General features: G+C 39.3%; 1 protein-coding gene across 4 annotated transcripts in view; it reads left to right on the top strand.

Moving 5' to 3' along the window:
- The window catches only part of SSBP2 (single stranded DNA binding protein 2), a 278,870-nt gene that overhangs the window by 79,270 nt on the left and 176,207 nt on the right, over positions 1-23,393 (top strand). For all 4 annotated transcript variants that reach the window (XM_048851560.2, XM_048851558.2, XM_048851559.2 and 1 more), the window contains exon 4: positions 1,217-1,301. In XM_048851560.2, coding sequence (XP_048707517.1) covers positions 1,217-1,301 — 85 coding nt within the window. The remainder of the gene's footprint in view (positions 1-1,216; positions 1,302-23,393) is intronic.

Genomic DNA, 23,393 nt, shown 5'->3' with positions numbered 1-23,393 from the left:
TCAGTACACCAATTAAAGTTTTCCTAAATTATGATCTATGGCATGATGACCAAAAGATAAATCTAAGGACTTAAACTGGCTTGACATGAATAGGTCTGGCTTGACGTGACTAGTTGGCTATGGGTGAGGGCTCATTTCTTTGGAGACAGAATTAGGGTTGTAAATGGGTCAGAAAGCTAAAAGATAGCTAAGATAAGGGGTACTCAGGAAACCATTTACAACAGACAAAATAAGCTGAAACATAAAACAGTGTAACTTTGGATTTGTGGTACGCCCTATACCCACCTCCTTTGCTTGAGTCGGATAAATGCAGCGCAGCATTGTTGTATGCCAAATAAAGGAACCCAAGTAATGAGACTGGAGTTGAACTGCATTCTTGGGGAAACGAGTGAAAGAGGTCTTAGAAGAACTCCAACACATATGTCTGAGGTCAGCCAAATAAAATTCAGTTTTGATTTTATTCTTTAAAGTGTTTTAATAAATAGCAGATCTTTTGATTCCAGGGACTTTGAGACTGCAATGATAAAATACCTCAAACGCTATATGTAAACATTGTTTATTTTATTCAGTGAATACAGCTGGCTAAATCCTGTTAAAAACAGTTCAGAGGGAGAAGTATATAAACTCTGTTTTAACACTATATTTAAACACTGCTCCTTTCCAAAGTGTAAAAAGGGCCTGTTAAAGGCATCACAATCTTTTTTTCACTATTTATAAGCCAAGACTATATCATGGTATTCTTTACCACTTTTTACATTTACCCATATATATGCTGCTTTATTGTCTTTTGGTTAAAGCACAGTACAGCGACTTAGAAGATCTAGGTACTTTTCCTGTTCTTATCCCCACTGTCTTACTGTGTGACTTTGGACAAGTCTCAGCTTCTTTATGCCAAGTGGTGTTTTGTGGAAGTAAATGTAGGCACACACAAAGATAGAAGGTTAATATAGAGTTCCAGCCATTGCTCTAAAGTAACTTGCAGCAGTACTGATATTCTTGGACTAAACTATAGTGGCCTTAACGGGACATATCATTACATGCCTCAGAGAATCAGAAGATAGTGCTCTCTTACCTCACAGGGCTGTCATCAGGGTTAATTCATTAATATGTATAAAGAGTTATGAGATCCTTGGCAGAAGGTGATCTATAGATATAAGGTCAGTATATTATAATTATTTCCTTGCTATCTTTATAACTCATTATTTTTAACTTGTAGTGTATTTTGGGATCTCTACTGTGCAGCTCCAGAAAGACGAGAAACGTGTGAACATTCAAGTGAAGCTAAAGCCTTTCATGATTATGTAAGTTATATTTATATGTATATATATTACTGTATTTGGTTTATTGTATGTCTGATTATTATATTCAAAGAAAAATCTCTGGGCAGTAGTGATTCAAAAAAAGAAGGAATATCTGATCCACAGCTTCCTGATCTCAAGTACTCTGATTTGCTTTCCATAGATGCCTTAGAACAGGGGTGGCCAACCTGTGGCTCCAGAGCCACATGCGGCTCTTCAGAAGTTAATACGTGGCTCCTTGTACAGGCACCAAATCTGGGGCTGGAGCTACAGGCACCAACTTTTCAATGGGCCAGGGGGTGCTCACTGCTCAACCCCTGGCTCTGCCACACGCCCTGCTCCCACTCCACCCCTTCCTGCCCCCTCTCCTGAGCCTGCAGTGCACTCACTCCTCTCCCTCCCCGCCCAGAGCCTCCTGCACGCCACTAAATAGCTGATCAGGAGGTGCAGGGAGAGAAGCAGGGGCTTCTAGTGGCCGGGAAGCAGTGGGAGCGGGGGGGCAGAGCTGATGGAGGGCTGCTGACGTATTACTGTGGTTCTTTGACAATGTACATTGGTAAATTCTGGCTCCTTCTCAGGCTCAGGTTGGCCTCCCCTGCCTTAGAATGAGTTTGTTCTTTGGACATTTGCATCCTGAAAGGAAGTAAAATCCTCAGAATGTCCTTTCACCTTTTAAAGAAGCATATCATGTTACAATATTTAGACTAGGTATTATGAAGTGAGGTAAATATAAGGGGCTGAATCATCTGATCCAGTAGAGCAAGACAACAGGAGGAATAAGGGGGAAAGGAGGCTGTGTGCGACTTTTGAAGCCCTTTGGTTCAGCTCCTGGTACAACTTAAAGCAGCCTCAGATTTGGTCAAAGTTACTTTGCCTGCCTGTGGCCCGAAAGAGCTGTGCCAGCAGCTGGGGTAGCCAGAATGCAGCATCTGTGTTCCTTTTTCTCCAGCAACATCCCTTATACTGGGGTGAGGATACCACTGTGACAATTCTACGTCATCGGTGTTGATGGAATCCTCAGAAGGCTGGCTAAGAGGGCTTTATAGCCCCTATGTCCCTCCAGAGTGACACAAAGAGGCTGTAGTGGGGTCAAAAATCTGGCCAGGGTATTAGTCTTAAGTGTGAGTGTCTTTAGGCTTTTTTCAGTTTGTCAGACCATTACTTTCAGTTACCTTTTTGTGTGGAATTATGTTTTCTGAATAATTGTGAAGTAGACTGTTATTACAGATTGTCTAATAAGCATGAATTTGGCATGGATGGCTCAGAAGATTGATCAGAAGATTGATCATGGGTTTAAGAGTCTTTAACTTCTAGGTTACCCATTTAAATCCTGCATGTTGTCCCAAATTGTTATCATCTGATGACTACTTAGTATCTTGTAATATGTTAACTAGAGGTGATCTTGGTTCCGTTACTAGTTGACAGGAAGTTGTGTAGCAATTAGCACTAACTGTCATCTTCTGCAAAAAGACTAGGGAATAAGTGGGCATCATGCTTGTATCACCCCTTTAAATTCTCCTTTCTGGTTAGGATTGAGGCCAGTTAGCAGGACAGCATGAATAATTTTGCACAGCAGCTGTCCAGGCTGTACTTGTTTTGTGGACAAATAACAAGGCAACAGTCTTCAGAGCTATCAATCCCACACCTTTCATGAGCTATACAAAAATGGGGAAAAAGCAAAAATAAAATTGGGGGAAAACACCCAGCCATGTATTTATTGTAGTTAGCTGAGTTGGTAAATTGTGTTTCAGAGGAATGGAATTGTTAAAAAATGTACTACTATAAGTAGATCAAATTTCTGTAATCTAAGCTCCTTTTTCTGCTTTTAGTACTTGTTTATTTACGGGTATAATATTTTGACATGTTTGCTGTTTGTAGCTCCTGTTAATAGAACAGTATTTAATCCCCCTCCTCTGGAGGGGAGTTTTTCTGATGGTGTAACAGGTGTGTGCTCTACTCATCACTCGGCAGCGCCTTCTCGTGGCTCATCTGGGGAATTAGCTCACCACTGTTTGTGCTCCATTGCACTTTATTTTGTAGTCGGTCAGCCCATTGTCTCAGTCACTTGGCCTGCAACCCCTCTCTCACTGGTCAGGAGCTGCAGAGCCTCTCCTCATGGCTTTGTCCGCCAGCCAAGTCAGTTATCCTCCCCTTCCAGGGTCTCAGGCAGTCTCCATGTCCACTTCTGTGCTGACTGTGCCACTCCCACAGTGGCTTGTAGGGGAACCCAGGCCCACTTTCTACACCGGGTTCCAATCCAGGGATCCTCAAACTAGAAGTTCAGGTTTATGGCTTTCAGACCTTACTGCTCCTTCCCTTGACTGCTTCCTACCCTGCCTTTCTCAGGCTCCTGCTCTCCCCCTTGTATCATGAATTGTGACCGCAGGCTCACTTCTTTACAGCTCCCCATCTACTGCCAACTTCCTCTCTTTATAAACCCTGACCAGCTGTTCCCACAGCTGGACTTCATCAGCAATTAGGCCTTCGCTCATCCTGGCTTTCCACCAGGTGCAGCCTACAGGTTAATTGCCTTAATTTACCCCTTCAGGCCTTGTGTGGGGTGGACATCCCATAACAGGTGGAATGCAGGGAACAGAGTTCAGTGAAGTAAATTTGGGGAGATCAGAGCCTCTAGAGTGACAAAATTACTATAGTAATATATTATACTATCATAACAGGGGATGTGCCAGAAGTGAAAAGTTTTTGAAACTCTAAAAATTGTGAAATAATCTTAGACGTAAGTTAGTGATGAGAAGATACCTTCAATGAAGGATACTTTCACGTTGAGAAATGGAAAATGAGTTGGAGCCCACAGCCCGTTAAGCTCATGAAAGTTTCTTCTAGATCTCCTATTAAAGAGGTCACTGTTGATGCTAAACTTGGAAATGCACGGTGGGATGATTTCAGTAGTTGAATCAAAATGATATCTAACAAGAAACTTTGTGTTCCGTTGTTTTAACATTACCTCTATAATGCTATAATCCCTATTATTCTGTTTGCTATTCAGTCTTATTGCTCATTTTGCTTTGTCTGTTGTTCAGTGTCATCATCCAAAAATATCAAAAAAGTAATCAAATAAGTTTTTTGCATGAAACAGATGTATATTTATATGGCTAGTCAGGTCACTGTGTATGTGATCTGGTTGGAAGTAGGTCAGGGAAGGAAGAAGGGAGACACATGGTAGGCTCCTGTATGTAGGCCAACCAGCATAGGGCAGGACCTACACACATCCTTTCCATGTCAACCTGCTTTACAATCAGTTTTTAATTTGAGATTGATGGATTGCTTATTGGAGTCTCCCTACCTTAAAAAACACAAAGCAAAAAAACAGAGATTTGTTTTACAGTTTTAGATGTAAAATGGCGTGATTAATGACTACGTGATAGAATCATTGCAGGTAAGGTATATTTATTATGGGACAGTGCCTGTGTTATAAATGCATTTTCCTGTTATTGCTACTACCTACTATAACTTGCGCTCTCTCATGAAGTATAACAAGGATAACGAGTTGTTGTAAGATTTTTTTTTAACCTATATCGTTGGGATGTGTGCAGCCTTTAGTGTGACAAAAATGTGAATCTCATATTTCAATGATTTTTGCCACAATTGAAGTTGACTGTCTGTACTTATGAATATGATATACAACAGGACCAATACTGTTTTTATGTTTCATCTGCTTTTAATTATATGCACTATAACAACACATGACTTTGAAGTCTAGCATCTACTTTTAGATTCTAAATTCTTACAAATATATTGTATATACATACTGAAGCATATGGCAATGATATCGTGGAAAAATATAGCCTAATAGGTTAGGTGCAATAGATGTAAACACAAATGTTTTAAAATAACCTTCCCCAATGAGAGTTTTACCATTGACTTCAAGGAGGCTAGGATTTTATGCTCAGTGAAGAACATTATATTGCCAATATTAGAATTCAAGGCTGTGGTTCAGTTTAAAGGCTTTGAAAACATCAGAGCCCTTATGGTGGATTGTAATACAGGTATTCAATAATAGAATATGTGTAATATCTAAAAACTTTAGTTGTTAGGCACAACAAAGCCACAGAAGGTTTGTTTGTTTTTTCACACTTTCTTAGGTATGTACCTTGTAGATCCAAGAGAATGATTCTTGTTTAGGGTGTGAGTGGTCCTTGGGTCTTATCCCAGAGAATCCATCTTTAACAACATGTACTTTAGTAGGATGAACTAGGTAATCTAATATGTTTTTTCTGAATCTGGTTTTTAAGAAACAGGAAAAAGGTTTTAAAACATTGGATGCAGGAGGAGGGTAACTGAATATATCTCCAATATGTAATATTTTTCACTGTACTTGATATGTATTTCAGTACAGTATATGTATATATTTGTAATATATATATATGTATAAATACTGCAGCACCCATATTACATAAAGACAGGCCTATACCTCCAGAAGTACTTACGATTAATCATTTCTATTTTGATGATATTAATAATGAAAATTGACTTTGTCTGACTGGTAAGTGGAGTAAGTGCTGTTTATAGACTCTTTCATGGCCATCTGTGGAGGTTGACAGGTTTCAGAGTGGTAGCTGTGTTAGTCTGTATCAGCAAAAAGAACGAGGAGTACTTGTGGCACCTTAGAGACTAACACATTTATTGAGCATAAGCTTTCGTGGGCTAAAACCCACTTCATCGGATGAATGCAGTGGAAAATACAGTAGGAAGATAGATAGATAGATAGATATACACACAGACAACATGAAAAATGGTGTGTATGGCAACACCCATTTTTTCATGTTGTCTGTGTATATCTGTGTATATCATTTTTTCATGTTGTCTGTGTATATCTGTGTATATATATATCTATGTCTGTGTGTATATATATATATATATACCGAACAAAGCAGGTTCCAGTCGTGAGAAATCCCCTAGTTACCACCTGAGCTGGAGCTAACAAGAACTGTACAAGGGGAAAGGATTGGGCTCAGACTAGGAAGGAGTCTAGTCTGTGAAAGAAGCTTATTGGAACATCTCTGAGGGTGAGATTTTATCTGTAATCAGTTTCTTAATGTATTAGGTTTAGACTTGCATGTTTTGTTTTATTTTGCTTGGTAACTTACTTTTTTCTGTCTGTTATTACTTGGAACCACTTAAATCTTACTTTTTATATTTAATGAATTCACTTTTGCTTATTAATTAATCCAGAGTAAGTATTTAATACCTGGGGGAGCAAACAACTGTGCATATCTCTATCAGTGTTATAGAGGGCGGACAATTTATGAGTTTACCCTGTATAAGCTTTATACAGAGTAAAACAGATTTATTTGGGGTTTGGATCCCATTGGGAGCTGGATGTCTGGGTGCTAGAGACAGGAGCACTTGCTAAGCCATTTTCAGTTTAGTCTGCAGCTTTGGGGGTGTGGGTCAGACCCTGGGTCTGTGTTGCAGCAGATTAGCATATCTGGCTCAACAAGGCATGGTTCTGAAGGCCCAAACTGGCAGAGAAAACAGGCTCAGAGGTAGTCTCAGTACATCAGGTGACAGTCCCAAGGGGGTCTCTGTGACCGAACCCATCACAGGAACTGTATATGTTGGATCAAGGAAAATGGTTCTACCCTTAGTTGAAGCTTCAAGTACATATACTTGAAAAAAGAAACATAAAAAGAGTCTTGTTTGTGATCCAGGTATCTCAGACAAGAAAACTAGTGCTAAACTTTGCAGGCAATTTAGCAATAGTAGCTTATCTGAACCAGAAAAGGGAACTAAAAGCCCCAAGCTTCTTTGCCAGTCCAGCTAACTGTTGGGTAGAGGAAAACTTCTTTGCTCTAGAAATCTTGCGCACACACACAAAATCGTTTGTAGGAATGCTCTGAGCCAAAAATTAGTCGTCTTTGAGGAGTGAGCTTTCCTTCCCTTATAGCTTCCTATGTAGAACTTTTCATCTCTTTTGTAAAGTCCTACTTTGTTAGGTTGTGCACATAGTACCGCAGTCTCCTGGTGAGCTAAGCAGGTGCCACCTTGATTCCATGACCCTGGACCTGATAGGCTGACACATTAAAGGCTCCCTTCATCTCAAGATGGTCTTATAATGTAAGTGTTGAGATCTTTTTGCAGTCCAAAAGTTCTTGCATCTCTGTTCATTATTATAATGACATTTCTTCCAGACTCTGTTGTAAAGAGAGATCTATTAATACTACCAAATGGCCACAGTAAAACTGTAGATTTCTTTTTCCCTCTTAGGTTTGATGAATGTCTCCTCAACAGCAACTTGACAAATGAGGCTTCTGCTTTGGGTTTGAGTATTTATGATTTTTACATTGCCCCAAAATGTGCTAAATCCAATACAGAACAAGAAAAAGACAAAGTAATTGCCTCCAAATAATTTACAGTCTCATAAACCAATACGCCCTTTTCAACTGATTCTTTGGAGTCTTAGTTAATGTTAAGCCCCATATCATGCAGATTACCTTACATGGAGGCTGAATGGAGTGTTAAAGACTGTTGCTATTCTCTCTTCCATCCCAAGTAGGATGTAGGCTATTGCTTTTTAAGTTCTTAATGCTAGAAAATATATTTTCTAGTTGCTATTATAGATTATGTCTGCTTGCCTGAGATGTTTTACCAATCTCCTTGCTTAGTATTTCATAAGGACAAGTTGGCCTCCACATTGTTCCTTTGTTTAAAGTACACAACTCTTTTCCATTAGAAACAGGAGATCTTCTTGCTTTCTTTGTGTCCTTCCTTCAATGAGACTAAGAGGCACATCTCTTCATTAGATGCCCAAAGGACCATAAATATAAATATTCATTCAAAAACATTACAAAGAATTTTGGGGTTTATGAGTTTGTACATGTGTTTGAAAAGACCAAAGATTATCAGGAAAGATCCATGAGGAAGTGCTCTTCAAATGAATCAGAGAACGTATACTAGTGATAATCATAATTCTCAAACTCCATTGCTCCACAGCACAACAGGACTGGATTTTGTAGCAAGAACCTCTTTGTTCTATTTTCATAAACTATCCTTCCTTCTGACCCAAATGCACACTCGATTGAAAGTAGTTGAAACTTTTCATTGACATAAAACAAACTAACGCTTATTTTCACAAATTATTACTTTTTGAGGTTGTTTTTTTTTTTGCTGTGTTCTTCAGGTGGCCTGTCTCCATGATTCTCAGCAGTCACAATGTTTTCCAGGCAGCCCATTTCAGAACCTCCTTCTCTGCCTCCTATGTGTACCAGCGGAGGAGGAAGCTTGTAGCCAGCTTCAGCAGCTCATTTTCTTGACTTCCCCAGCTTCAGCTACTGTGTTGTTCTCCAGGCAGCCTCACTGGCCATCCAACACTTCTGGGTCCTCCCGGCTTCCTGGCTGAAAATTGGACTCCAGATTTGGCTCCCTGCTGCCCATCTCAGTGGAACAGTGCATGTAGAATGCACATATTAATACCCCTTAGTGAGGAATCTGGAGAACAAGAGGAAAGTACAGGCAGAGAGACAGAAAACAAAATATCAGGCCTCTGGCTGCAGCAAAATGGAGAATTCCACAGAGAAACTACTGAACTCAGTATCATTGTGAAAGAAATGCCAAACTCTATGGCCATGGAGTACATGGAGTCCTGGCTGAAATGAATGAGACAGATCATGCTCCTCAGAGCTAACTCTGCACACTTTAGAAGACAACCCTGCATCACTTTATCTTTGATTCATGTTTTCAAGATTATCTCCACAACCATAAAGGCTACAAACTAAATTTCTTTTAATTGAAAGTTGAGATTCTGAAGCACAATTCTGTGGCAAGGTGTGATTTCTGTGGCTGTGGAATATGTGGGGGGCCTGCTTATTTTGCACAATGTCTGCTTTGTTCAATAATGGCTAAAGGCCCCATCACTATACGCAATGCTCTCTCCTATTCTGAAAGAGGCATTTCTTCCCTAGAAGAGATCTGGAAGACTGACATAAATTCCCTCAAGGTGGGTGAGGTAATATATTTTATTGGACCAACTTCGTCAGTGAGAGGGTCAAGCTTTTGAGCTTACACAGAGTTCTTCTTCAGGTCTGGGAAACTTACTCAGAGTGTCACAGCTAAATACAAGATGGAACAGATTGTTCCTACACACACACACACTCTTACTTTACTGGCAACCAGTGTTTCTATAGCCTCAGCTTTTGACAGGGTCCTTCTAGATTGTGTTCTTGAGAAATGCTTCCACTCTGCTGAATGGAAGGAATGCTACATAGATCCTATCCAGTTAGAGATTGACGGTGTGCATTTGGAGAACAGACAATTTTTTAAAACTGTAAATGGTATTTCTTCACTGTTATAATGCTCTTTGCATCATCAGTATGACTTTTATACTGTCCTTTTAACTGTTTACATACAGTCACTGTTAAAATACTGCACTTTGCTATTTTAGTATAAATGTTGTTCAGTTTAAGCTAGAGTGAGACTCCTTTCTTTTTCTGATCAATTTCACTTCAAGCAGATGTGTCTCACCTACCGGCCTTTAAATATATGTTTGGGAAGCTAAAAAAAGCCTTAAGAAAACCTGGACAGGTGCTTGGACATTCTTTAGTTTCATTGTGTTCTCTTGTCTACTCACACGTGACTGCCCTCATCCACTGGAATAATAACATTAACGGGTATTGAATTCCCCCTTTAAGTTAATTTTCTTACTAGGTGACATGTCTGTGGGATACTTACATGTGCAACTAACTATTCATGATGGCTGCTGAAAGACTCAAAAGTGAAGAAATACAAATGTTGATGCTTGAGTGATTTTATAGAATACCCTCTGTTCGAGAGGGCCAGAATATCATATCTAGCAAAAATACATTTAATATGCACAATCACCTGTTTGGCTGTAGTATCTTCTAATAAAGGTGTATCAGGGAAATGAGAATAATAGTGTAGAACAAGTACATAGTTTTCTCCAGTCAGTGTAAACACATCTATGCCTACATGGCTTCAGGGGCCAATTTTTCCTCTGTTACCGAGATGAGGGCTCATTTCCTTCATTTGACCTGTATTTTTGGCACATGCTATAAGCCTTGACAGCTTCCTCAATGTCATTGTTCATTGAGGCCAGTATATAATCTCTCTAGCCTTTCTTAGATTTTTTTATTCCTAAATGACCTTCATGACCTTTTTAACACTTTTCAGTAACACCGTAGGGATCTCCATGGTGGTGTCTAACCAAAATTCCAACTGTGACTGAAAACCCCCACCCCTGGCAAATTGGTAATAGCATCTGGGAACATGCTGTCCTAGTCACCCCGTGCTGATGGCCTTAATCAATTTCTGCAGGTTCTTATCCTGAGCTGTTGTTCTGACAATCACAGTCCACATTTCATAGAAGTCCAGGCAGGTGTTTTTTAATCAAATTAACATGTATGATGTCTGACTCTGGACTTTGCTCCACTGCACTTTTCTCAAATGCTCTGTAGAGTGTGTCTGCAACTTCCAAATATCTTCCTTGTTTGTATTCAATTTGCAAATCACACATTTCTAACTGAAAAAATAATCTCTGTATTTCTTGGTGCAATAGTTGCCAGGCCCTTTGTCACAATAGCGATCAATGGCTTGTGGTCAGTTTCAGCTAACATTAGCCTTCCATAAATAAAGAAACGAAACTTTTTACAGCCATGCACTAAGACCGAAGCCTCCTTTTGGAGCATATTGACACTCAGTTTTTGTTCGTGCCCATGAGCCACTGGTCTCCTGTTTTGACCATACTGCTATAGGAGGACTGCACCAATATTTGCAGATGGTGTGTGGACAATTTAGGTTAACACTTACTGTCATACAACCACAGGACTGAGGCCTTATCAATTAATGCCTTCAGTTTCTCAAACTCTTTTTTTTAAGATTTGTGTTCCATGTCCATTGGACATCTTTGTACAGTAGTGCCCTCAGGTTGCTGGTGTGAGCTGCTAGAGTAGGTACAAATTTCCCTACATGGTTCACAATTCCAACAAAACTTCGTGCCCTCTCCTTGTGTGTTGAGTCAGTCATACTGCTGATGGACTCGGCCTTCCTGTGATCTGCCTGTGCATCTTGCTTTTTTCACGTCTCTCCCAGATATGTTATTTCCACTACTCAGAATTTATATTTTTGTTTGTTTAGCTTTAGCGCAGATCTCTTGTTCTTTCCAGAGCTGCCTGGAGTGTTGGCTCATGCTCTTCTATTCTTTTTTCCCAGATCAAAACATCATCTATGTAAACTGCAGAACCCTCTATAGAGTTTATACCAACAAAAATGTGTTGTATTTTCCAGTGAAACACTTGGGTGCCAAATACAACCCAAACACAGTCTGCGGAAACAGTGTCTCCCAAACAGGGTGTTGAATGTGCACAAATGTGTACACTGTTTTTCTGTGCACTGCCAGAGCCCTACTGGTGGATCCAGAATAGAAAAATATTTGACATCAGCTATATCCCCAACAATTTCTTCCCTTGTAGGTAGTGGAAAGTATTCCTCTTTTACATATTTACTTAATACTTTTGGGACAATATCTACGTGAAAAGTGCTGGGTTTTTTTCTTGCAGTGATCGAGTGTACTCACTCTGTTGGTTCTTCTACTCACTCTGATTCCCAGAGCAATGACCCTATCCATCTTCTCCTTTTAGCTTCTGTCTTAGGGGGAGGGGAACTTTTCTAAGGGCATGTGTTGGGTGGCAGTTGGGCTCTTTCAACTGTATTTTGTACTCTATTGAGAGTTTCTCTATTCTCTGGAAGATGTCCTCACACTGTTCCCCAGTTGTTTTGGTCTCCCATTCTGTCAGTGAGTGCACCCTTTGGATGTGATCAAGGGTGGACATATTTTTAATCCAGAAATGGGTGCTCTTTCCCTGGGTATTATTACAAATTGTATCTGTTCTACTTTGTTATTTACCCATACATCTAATTCATATATTCCTTTAGTAGGGATAAGATCAACATTGTTAGCCCTGAGTTTTATTTTTCACTACCAGTGTATTTTCTTTGGGTGTTAATAACACTGTTTCTGGCAATGCATTGGCTTATGCGCTAGTGTGCAACTTAAAATTAATATATGTCCCATTTGCTTTCAGGTTGGCAGTCGATTCATCTTCTGCTGCAATGGTGTTCATTGCTCTATGAAACACTGGTCTGAGCTAGCAGTGCTGTTGTTGTCCTCTTTGTCCATGCTATGCACACGCTGCTGGTATTTACATCTCTTTGCAAGAGTTTGCAATCCATTTAATTTCTTGCATCTTTTTCCATATCCTGTGTATTATCCTGCCTTATGCTATGTGTCACAACACATGAAGCTCCATGAGCTGTTCTTACTTCATCATGAGTTTAAGCTCTGTGAGCCTTTCAGCCTTAGCTTTCTTTTCCTGTGATATTTTGGATTCTCAATCATGTCTATAGTGTCAGAGCACTAGCCATTCTCCATAAGCTTCATTCTGGACTACCACTGCTTGACAAGTCCTAATTGCCCTGTCAAGGACTAATTCTTTTTATACACACAGGTTGAAAACATCTGTCATGTTTCATTTTTAGGTGGAGCGGAGTACTCCTCAAACTTTTGTAATGCAGTTTCATAGTTAGTCTCTTCTGCCTGAGTTAACTGAAAACTGATAAATAAATCAAGTGCACCAGAACCTGCTACTGTCAGAAATAAGACTACCTTCTGATTGTCTTCCTTTTTGATTGTCACCCATTGCTTGCAGATAGAAAGTAACACACTTTTTAAATATTTTCCTGTTGTCTTCCATATTTCCAGAGAGTTTCTGCTCTAGTGGAGTTTTTTAGCTGCTCCATTCTGCCACTCAGGTTATTTTCTTTAATTTTAATTACTCCTGGTAGCATGTGGTGTTCAGGAATCACTCTAGGCCAGTGGTTCCCAAACTGGGGTTCGCAAAATGTTACAGGGGGTTCTTGGGAAAAAATTCCCTAATGGTGGACAGAGCTGTCCCTAGGGATCCCAGGCAGCACGGGGCCAGCAGCCCGGAGTCCCTGGACTTCCAAGAGCTAAGCAGATCAAAGCAAGCATATCAATCACACTGAGGAGATTTAAGCTTCAAGACTCCTTATAAGAAATGGAAAGGGAGGTGGATATTTTTTGCTGTTTTTAAAATTAAATAGGCAGCTAGTATTGTTTTAAAAATTATTATGAAGAACAAGTTTAAGCTTTGTTGTAACGTTCGTTGTTTGCCTGGACTGCTCAAGACCTGAATGCTTGTGTTGGAGGAACTCTTTGAGTTGGTTTCTTAAATACCTTCATGCTGTTTCACATCTGATACTCCTTGATGAAACATAGGAGCCTTGTCTTATACCAGGCTTATTCAAAGTGATACAAGCTACGAAAGTGAGATCTTGGAAGAGTGTTGCTGTTTTCATAATGTAATAAAAATACTGTAATGATAGATAATAAATAATAAATAGTGTGTAATAAGCATGTCATAAAAGCAAATTTTATATTTCCAAGATCACTGCTTTTATCATTTATACTCAGGTAAAGGAGAAAATCCCTGGAAATATTCATTTTTAGGAGGGGGCTCGTGAAATTTAACATTTTAGTGAAACGGGTTCACAGGTTGTTAGAGTTTGGGACCCACTGCTCTAGGCCCAAGGTGCTTGAAATAGATCCTCTTTATTCAGTTGGACAGTTACCCAACTGCCTCTGCATATCAGAACATAGGCTTTTGCAGCACCTCTCACCCAGACTTCATAGTTAGGTTCGGGCCCCCAACTTTATCTGTAAGGCTAAACAACTTAAAGGTACAGATCCCAATTATCCCCCACCCCCATTTCCACACTGTATATCTATGGTAAATCTACCCCCAATTTTAATACACCCTAAGCTTCATTAACTTTTGCATGCTTTTGCAACTTCGTATGTCCCATTTGGGAGATGCCCCCTTTATGCTGGCAGCTCTTTCTAGGGGGAGATCCAAAGGCATGCATCAGTGGGAGACACCCTGAAACTTCATTGCCAAGGAGTCGGTTTGGGCAGAGGCCTGTAAAGCTAGTGTAAATGGCCCTGTGCTGCTAGGAGAAAGGCTGAGATCTGCCAAGTTGGGGGCCCGAACCTGTTGTCCGGCCAAATCCCATCCAGCAACAGAATTATTTGTGAGAAAATTTCATGAGGGAATCCTCCTCCCAGTAATTCTCTCAAGAGTTTCCCTGCAGAAGGGGTGATTTTTGTCTTTCTCACCCTTCTCACATAATGTTTAGTAGCATTGTGATTGAGATGCTATATGCATAAAAGTCAGAAATTTTAACATTAACATTTGATGCAAGGAGGTTTTGGTACTGTACAAATCCAAATACATTTTTCTCTGTTTATGGATGCACAGTCCTACAGTTAAAGTTGTGCTGAATTTTGCACTTATAGCAGGGATTCAACCATTCTGTTACATATAAAAGATATGGCATATTCTTTCTAAAATTACTCCATTTACTCTTTGAGTACAGATTGAATTTTCTGAGAATTTACAAGTAAATTGGTTGATTAGTTTGAGTTAAATGGTGATCCCTGACTGCATTTGGAGCCACCATCTTTCTAGAGGGCAGCTTGCTGAACTGCCATTGTTACCAGTGGGAAGCAGTGGTCATTTTGAAAGAGGGCAACTTTGTTAAAGGGCACTTTCAGCATTCTCATTGAGACTAAAAGGAGATTGCAGGCATTTTGAAAGAGGGAGGTTCTTCATGGAATTCCTCTGTAGAAGAATGTTTTTCTTCCTCCCTGTTGAAATAAGAAATTTCTTGTTAAGAATACTGGCAAAATACTGTAAATTCTAATGATTTCTTTAAAAAAAACCCTACTTATTACTCTAAATCTACTCAACAGGTAGGACGGGAGAAGGAAACTGTGCATGTGAGCAGGGAAATGTGAGGCACAGGAGTGAAGGTGTATGTATATTGGGGAAAATGGGTGAATAGGTCAAAGAAGAAAACTGGGAGATGTAGGGCAATGTGGAGGTCAGGAGTTGGGGAAACTGACCAGTATACTGACTGCATTATACAGCTCCAGAGTGGTGTAAAGCAGTGGTTCTCAAAGCCGGTCTGCTACGTGTTCAGGGAAAGCCCCTGGTGGGCTGGGCCGGGCCGGTTTGTTTACCTGCTGCGTCCACAGGTTCCACCGATCGTGGCTCCCACTGGCCGCGGTTTGCCGCTCCAGGCCAATGGGGCCTGTGGGAAGGGTGGCCAGCACATCCCTCAGCCCACGCCGCTTCCCGCAGCCCCCGTTGGCCTGGAGTGGCGAACCGTGGCTAGTGGGAGCCACAATCGGCCGAAACTGCAGATGCGGCAGGTAAACAAACTGGCCCGGCCCGCCAGGGGCTTTCCCTGAACAAGCGGTGGACCGGCTTTGAGAACCACTGGTGTAAAGTATCCTGAGTGTCCTGGTGAATCTGGCTAAAAGCTGATACTGCATTTTAAATCATTAGAAATAATATCCCACAGTAGCCTTCTCATTTGGGTTTCTTGTTCAGTGTTCATGTAAGATATTTTAAAAACCTCAAGGAAACTTTTACCCTATAGTGACGCTGTGCAATAATTATACATTTGTAGTTATGGTGTAGTAGCATTTGTAGTCCCAAATTACATTAAACTGGCTTTTATAGACATTAGATTTTTGTCTTCTCGTCCTGGTGTCACTACAGGACAGAGTTAAGTTTGTTTGGGCGCCACAACTGTGCATTTCCATAATTTAGCATGTTTTATTTTCTCTTAAGTTAACCTTAACTTAGAATTTTCTGAGATTGTAATACTTATTTTAGGATAATTATAATATCCCTGTAATATTTTAAAAATACTGATATGTACTCAACGTTAACTCCAGTTTAATGTACCTTTTACACAGGGTGTGTGTGTGTGTTGGAGCATTGTACATCTGTAAGTACATAAACATACACACTATGAAAATGTTTTATTTTCATGTTTCTTCATTAAATTTATAAGACTAAAGATCATTCAGTTATAAGTCTTACTGGATCATTGGGGAAATGAGTCATAGCATGGACTACAAGTAAAGCTGGTTACGTTGGTAATTGGTATTGTTACTGGTATTCTAACAGGTAGTAGTACTTGGTTTGTTCATTGTTATGCTAACTGACCACTTAACTGGTATTCTAATTGGTTAGGTAATGGGTATAATATAAAATTAAAAATACAATAAATTTTGGAACAAAGTTGAAATTACTATAAGGTGGGTGCACAACTGGTTGAAAGACCATACTCAGAGTAGTTATAAATGGTCCACTGTCAAACTTGGAGAACATATCTTGTGGGGTTCCACGGGGTCAGTCCCAGATCCGGTTCTATTCAATATTTTCGTTAATGACTTGGATAGGGAGTGGAGAGTATTGTTTATAAAAAGGTTTGTAATAATACCAAAGTAAGAGGGGTTGCAAGCACTTTGAAGGCCAGTATTAGAATTGAAAATGACTTTAACAAATTGGAATCAACAAGATGAAATTCAATAAAGACAAGTGCAAAGTCCTACACTTAGGAAAAAAATCAAATGGACAATTACAAATTGGGAAATAACAAGTTAAGTGGTAGTACTGCTGAAAAGGACATCAGGATTTTAGTGGATCCCAAATTGAATGTAAGACAAGGAATATAATTGTCCTGTTCTACTTGGCATTGGTGAGGCCTCAGTTAGAATACTGTGTCCAATTCTGGGCCCCACACTTTAGGAAAGAAGTGGACAAATTGGCGAGAGTCCAGAGGAGAGCAACAAAAATTATAAAAGGTTTAGAAAACCTGAACCATGAGGAAAGGTTAAAAAAAACAACCTGAGCGTGTTTAGACTTCAGAAAAGAAGATGGAGTGGGGACTTGATGACAGTCTTTAAAGACGTTAAAGGCTGTTATAAAGAGGACGGTGATCAATTGTTCTCCATCTCCATTGTAGGACAAGAAGTTATGGGCTTAATTTACTGCATGGGAGATTTAGGTTAGATATTAGGAAAAACTTTTTAACTATAAGGATAGTTAAGTACTAGAATAGGTAGGCTTCTAGGGAAGATTGTGGAATCCCTGTCACTGGTCGTTTTAAGAACAGGTTAGACAGGGATGGTCTAAGTATAGGTTTCAGAGTAGCAGCCGTGTTAGTCTGTATCCGCAAAAAGAAAAGGAGTACTCATGGCACCTTAGAGACTAATAAATTTGCTCTAATAAATTTGTTGGTCTAAGTATATTTTCTCTTGTCTCAGCTCCAGGATCTGCACTTAATAACTTCTTGAGGTCCCTGCCAACCCTACATTTCTGAGATTCTATGAATCTCCTCTCACTGCTATGTTGAGTACACATTTGTCCCTAAGTGTCCAACAGTTGACTCATAACATATTTGTAGAAGCAATCTGCTTACCCATATTTAAATTTTCAGTTTTGTTTGATATACACATTGTAGTGTTGTATTTCTGCTGCTATAATTAAGCTTGTGCTAGTTAAAACTTCTTAGGTGCTTAAAATTTTACTATAGCCACTTGGACTGAAGCAATATTCTTGGTGTAACAAGTTTCAATAAAGAAAGATTTTTTAAAAAATCTTTAGACTAAAACCTTTCATATGTGTACATATTTCATATTGTGCATTTTAATATTTGAAAAAGAAGAGTCTAAAAGTGTGAACTTCTCTGGTATGTAGATACATTTTAGATGCAGCTTCAATTGTTCTAGAAACTTTGCTTCCTTTTTTTTTAAATGAATGAGATTATGCATGATACTCATGTTTCATAGAGATCTATATATATATATATAAATTTGGATAGTTTGCTTGCTAAATACTGTACCAATTTAAATGATGGATCAGAACACACTTGATAGAAACATAATCTGAAGTACCTAAGAGATCTATTGTAAAGAAAAGTATGTAATAATTTTTGAAGTGACTGATGCCAACATGTACAAGTAAATTCCGCTTACGTGATATTACCATTTCTAATTTTTTAATGCTTGTAAGCTGCATATATTATTGTTCTCATAGATTGATCCATTCTGATTCATTCATATGCATTAATAACATGCATTTTATAGATTTGAATGAAGTTATATCTTAAATAAAAGAGGAGATTAAATGGTTTAACAACATTAGAACCTTTAAACTAAGGTAACAAATGCCTTGCATTTAGAGTTAAAGATCTCCTGATGGTAATACTTAGCACTGACTTTACATCACTAAAGTACTGTACAAACATTAATTTATCAACAGAGAACAAACATTGGATTAAAATTTTAGAATAATCTACTTTTTTCCCCAGTGTTCTTACTTTGGCATTTTATTTTTCATATGATCATTTCCTTGTTGCCTATAGTAGTTACTGAGAAGAGAGATGCAGGTTGCCTTCTAATGAATATTTTTTCATTTTGAAAAACTACTGTAGCCAGTGTATTTTTGTAGTGGTGCATAATTCTTTAATACTGATCATACAACATACCCATCATGTGCTGGACTTTTATCTGTTCCCTTTGCATGCTCCCTTCTCTCTGGGGTTGCCAACCCTCCAGGATTGTTCTGAAGTCTCCAGGAATTAAAGATTAATCTTTAATTAAAGATTATGTCATGTGATGAAAACTCCAGGAATATGTCCAACCAGAACTGGCAACCTTACTTCTCTCAGATACACCTGATTCTTCCCTCAATTTTTTTCCCACTTGGATTCCTCATATGATGTCAGTGGGAATGTCAGGGATCATCAGCTGCAGACATATTTCAGTAGCCTAAACTTGTAAAGTTAAAGTGTGGAAAATCAAGGAAATCTGACTTTCCCTAATAAGTGAGATAAAAAGAAAATGTATCTTAACAAATTTTTCAGTTATTAACCCAAATGAACCCAATGAGATCTGAAAAGCTAGCTATTAATTCTTAAATGTCAGTTTTTTGTTCACGCTGAATTTCTTCACAATAATGTGAATTAAAGACCAAAGGGGAGAGTCTCCCCCTCACTTCGGTATTAAGGCAATAATTTGATTAAAAATTAAACAGATTTTTTTTCTTCTCCGTGTCTTGTGTTGTAGAATGTGCATTTCACATTTAGTGTAATGTTTGAATGTGACAGTTCCATTCAACCACAGACATCTGTGTTCCCTCAGGAGGCTTACCTGCATTTTCTCCTCATAGCTTCATTTTTCACCACCTCTCATAAAGGCATTATTTGTTTAGCTGTTCTTATTAGATGTTGCATATCTTCTCCAATTTGTGATCTTCAACACTGGTCTTTCATCATACTAGATAGCAGATGGATGTTCTAAGCCTGTGTTTTTTCCAGGCACGTGTTAAGCAAATCTAAAATGAGTCCCTTAGAATATTAGCAGAGCAGTAAAGCTTATCACAAAGTCTGTGTTTGGCATATTGTGCAGTAATAAGATTCTCACTTTCAATTTGATTATTTTATGAAACTGAAGAAGAGTATTTTTAAGCATGGTGCCTAAAAAAGAACACAGATGTGAATACCAGAAAGAGATCATTGAGAAGGTTCTTTAAATCATTGTTATACTGACTTACATGTTAAAAGTTGTTAAAAGAAGGATGCCTTCTGTATCGATTTCAAACACTATTGAAAAACTAAATAGGCGTAAAAGGTGTAAGAAAGAATGTAATCCATGAGATGAATTTCATCTTTTAAAACTTTTTCTATATTGACAAAAGTACACAGAGTTTATCTTGCAAGCCAGTTTGGCACACACAGGCTCAAGCACTGCAATCAGATCTGTAGAGGCAGACACTTGAACCAAGTGAAGCCCCATCACACTGACTTCAGTGCAGTTCTGCTCAGTTGGAGTGATCTGCCTGCACAGATCTGATTGCAGGATCAGGGTCGTTGGCCCCAATCCTGTGAACACTTAGCACTTTAGTAATATTATGTATGTAAATTGTCCCATTCAACTCACTTATGAGTCTGTAGTATCAGGACCATAGGGGGTACTATAAAAGAAATAGGCCATTTTTTTTATTGTTTGTTTGTTTTTAAAGTACCACTGTTGTATGCAGTGTTGTTGTAACAGTGTCAGTCCCAGGATATGAGAGAGAGAACTCATTAACATAAGTTGGTCTGATAAAAGATATTAGCCCACCTTACCTGTTTTTTAAATTATTTCTCAGCCTAGAAACCAGTTCTTCATTGGTTGTGTTCTGTGTACTTTCTGAACAGTTCATGTTCAAATGGACCCATTTCTGATTTCCTTTGCTGTGTGATACATCAAATTGCAAAAGAAAAAAATACGTAGACATTTCTGATTGTAGGAAAAAGTACAGTTATTTTCAGATGGGATACTCAAGAGAACTCTCATGCATCCAGAGTAGAATTTTCATTCTGTTCCAACAATGCATTCACTATGTTTTGTATATTATTCCAGTGTTCTGTAGTTTTACACAATCCCATAATATATGCATCAAGTCAGCATTTACTGACTTGCATCTTCAGTTTTTTTATATTTCTTTATTTCAATGGGGTTTTGTTATGGGGTTTTAGGTTGTGTTGTTTTTTTTATTGGGGTGGGGGGTGGTGAGATGTGGGAATCATGAATCACAAGAGGGTTGATTTTACCTTTCCGATATTAGATGCAGCTGCTGTCTTGGCTTCTCCTCTAGGACAGAGGTGGGTTAAGGTTTTGTGGGGCCCTGGGCCAGAGCAAGTGGGGGGGGACACCTCCCCACCCCTTCCACCTGTGGTCCCACCCCTCAATCTCCGCCTTCTGCCTGTGACCCCTCCCACGTCTGCACCCCGTTCTGCCCCTTCCCCCTGTAGCCCCACCCGTATCCCACCCACGGTCCTGCCCTATTCTCCCACTGTGGGCCCCAGGTTGCAACAGGAAATGAGAGCTCCCCCAGCCCTGAGGCATGGAGCCAGAGCTCCTCCAATCCTGGGGATTGTCTCGCTGCCTGGTGCTTCTGATGGGGAGCAGAGTCAGGCTGCTGGGGCTTCCCCTGCCGCCTGGCGCTTCTGCCGGGGAGCGGGGCTTCTCCCGCCCTGCCTGCCTGCCCGGCACTTCTGCTGGGGAGCAGGGTTGGGATGCGGGGATAGTTTACTTTTTGGTAGCTGGATAGTTTAATTTAACAAATCCAGCAAATTTCCCTCTCTCCCCTCTTCAGGTTAAACAAAAATAAGCAGTGTATCTAATCAACCATTTTTTACCTCCTCTGGGCTAGAGCCTTTCCTTGAGGATCTGAGGAATTTTCCCCCCGCCTTTATGCAAGGGAGAGGGTAGGAGTTTCCCTCCACCATGTTTGGGAAGCCTTGACCTTGGGCCTCAAAGCAGGAAGCTACCACCAATAAAATCATATCCCAAGCCCTCAATATTCCCTTTGACCATTGCCTCTTCCTGCACTCTCCCAATCCTTTATTTCTAGTCTGGAATTTGGCTACTTCTGGCTCTTAGCCTAACACTACCCAGCCTTGACATTCATTAGTGGTTACCTTTACTCCCAGCTATATCCACCCTGTGAATGTCCTAATCCACAGAGTTCTTTCCCTTCTGTCCCACCTAATCTCGGGCTTCCTCCAGGCCTTTTCTACAGGGACAAGCCCTGCAAGTCTGACCTCTTCCCTGATCTCTCATTTACAGAGGAAAAGGGAGCTGAGCCCTTTTATATCCATGCTCTCTTTTGCAGCATACATTGCTGTCAAACCTACAATTCCCAGGGTCTGTCTGGAAAAAACAGTATTATAAACTCTGGTGATTTTTTTTTATTGTGAATGCCACAATATTTTCTTGAAGCCTCAGCTCCTTGAATTGTATAATTATGTGAGAATATGCAAGCTTTCTTTTTTTAAAAGTAAGTTTCTAAGCTTGAATATATGATCCAAGTGTACCATAAAAATGGCCAAACTGGGTCAGATCAATGGTCCATCTAGGTCAGTATCCTCCCTTCTGACTGTGTCCAGTGCCAGATGCTTCAGAGGGAATGAACAGAACAAGGCAATTTTGAGTGATCCATCCCTTCTCTCCAACTACAGCTTCTGGCAGTTAAAGGTTAAGGGACTCAAGAGCATGGAGTTCCATCCCTGTCCATCTTGGCTAATAGCTATTGATGGACCTATCATCTGTAAACATGTCTAATTCTTTTTTGAACCCAGAGATACCCAGTTTTAAATCCTAAAGGTTTAAAAACCAGAAGGCAAATAAAAATAACCCCAAATGTGTTTTTTTCTATTATGATTTTTAAGCCAATCTCATGGTTTTTGAGGGGTTGACATGTGATTTTGGAATGCTTGGGTTTAGCAATACTGGAAGTTTGTCAGAATATCCTTGTTCTGGGGATGAAACTGGGAACAGGTTGTACTGGTAATACATGCTACACACATGTCTGTTTTGTGATAATGCACTACAAATCTCCCATTATTTCAGTTACATAGAATTCCTCAGATGTTTTCCATACCTTTTTTCATAGTTCCAGTTTTTTAATCAATTTTAGTCAATATGTATATCATAAACATAAGTAACAGATTTAATTACATCATGTGTATTTTGTATAAAATATTATATCCCTTCAGAGAAGGGTGGGGTATTCAGATCTCTAGGAATAGAAATAACCTAATGTAAATATGGATTGAAACATAAATGATAAGAAAACTGGGTCTTGAGTTGCTGTGAAAGGATTTTAAATGGTTACATTTTAAAAAATTACATATAAAATGAACACTGCTTACATTCAGCTTCTTGAAATCTGAATTATCAGAAGAAAGTGGTATAAAGAATTGTCCTGCAAGGGGGTTTCAAGAGACTGCTTTGGCATATGCAGTGTGTATTTTAATGTTTTACCAAACTGTTAGAAAATGCCTCAGCACATAGGCACATCTTTTAAATCAATCTATATCAATTAATGTTTTTAGTACCACTAAAAGAAGTATACCAAGAAATATGTAATCATAATTTTTCAGTTTTCTTATATGTATGATTATTATAAGCAGCAGTGGTAGTGACACCTATAGTTAAGGTTGTTTAACACTTTCCATTATAAGCCCCTGTTTTCAGTTGCTTGCAGTGTTGCCAAACTTCAACAGTTCGAGCTGATATTTTCCATACCAGGTGTCTGCTTCAGTCTGAAGATTTTTGTTAAGTTTCAGAAAAAAAGGGTTCAGTGATTTCCTAGGACTGGGTTAGGGAAAATAATTTTTTCCAATGTTAAAAAAATG

Source organism: Caretta caretta, chromosome 5 (assembly GCF_965140235.1).
Source record: "Caretta caretta isolate rCarCar2 chromosome 5, rCarCar1.hap1, whole genome shotgun sequence".
In the NCBI taxonomy this organism is placed as follows: Eukaryota; Metazoa; Chordata; order Testudines; family Cheloniidae; genus Caretta; species Caretta caretta.
The sequence above is the reverse complement of the archived record's forward strand: the minus strand, read 5'-3'. Positions and strand labels throughout refer to the sequence as shown.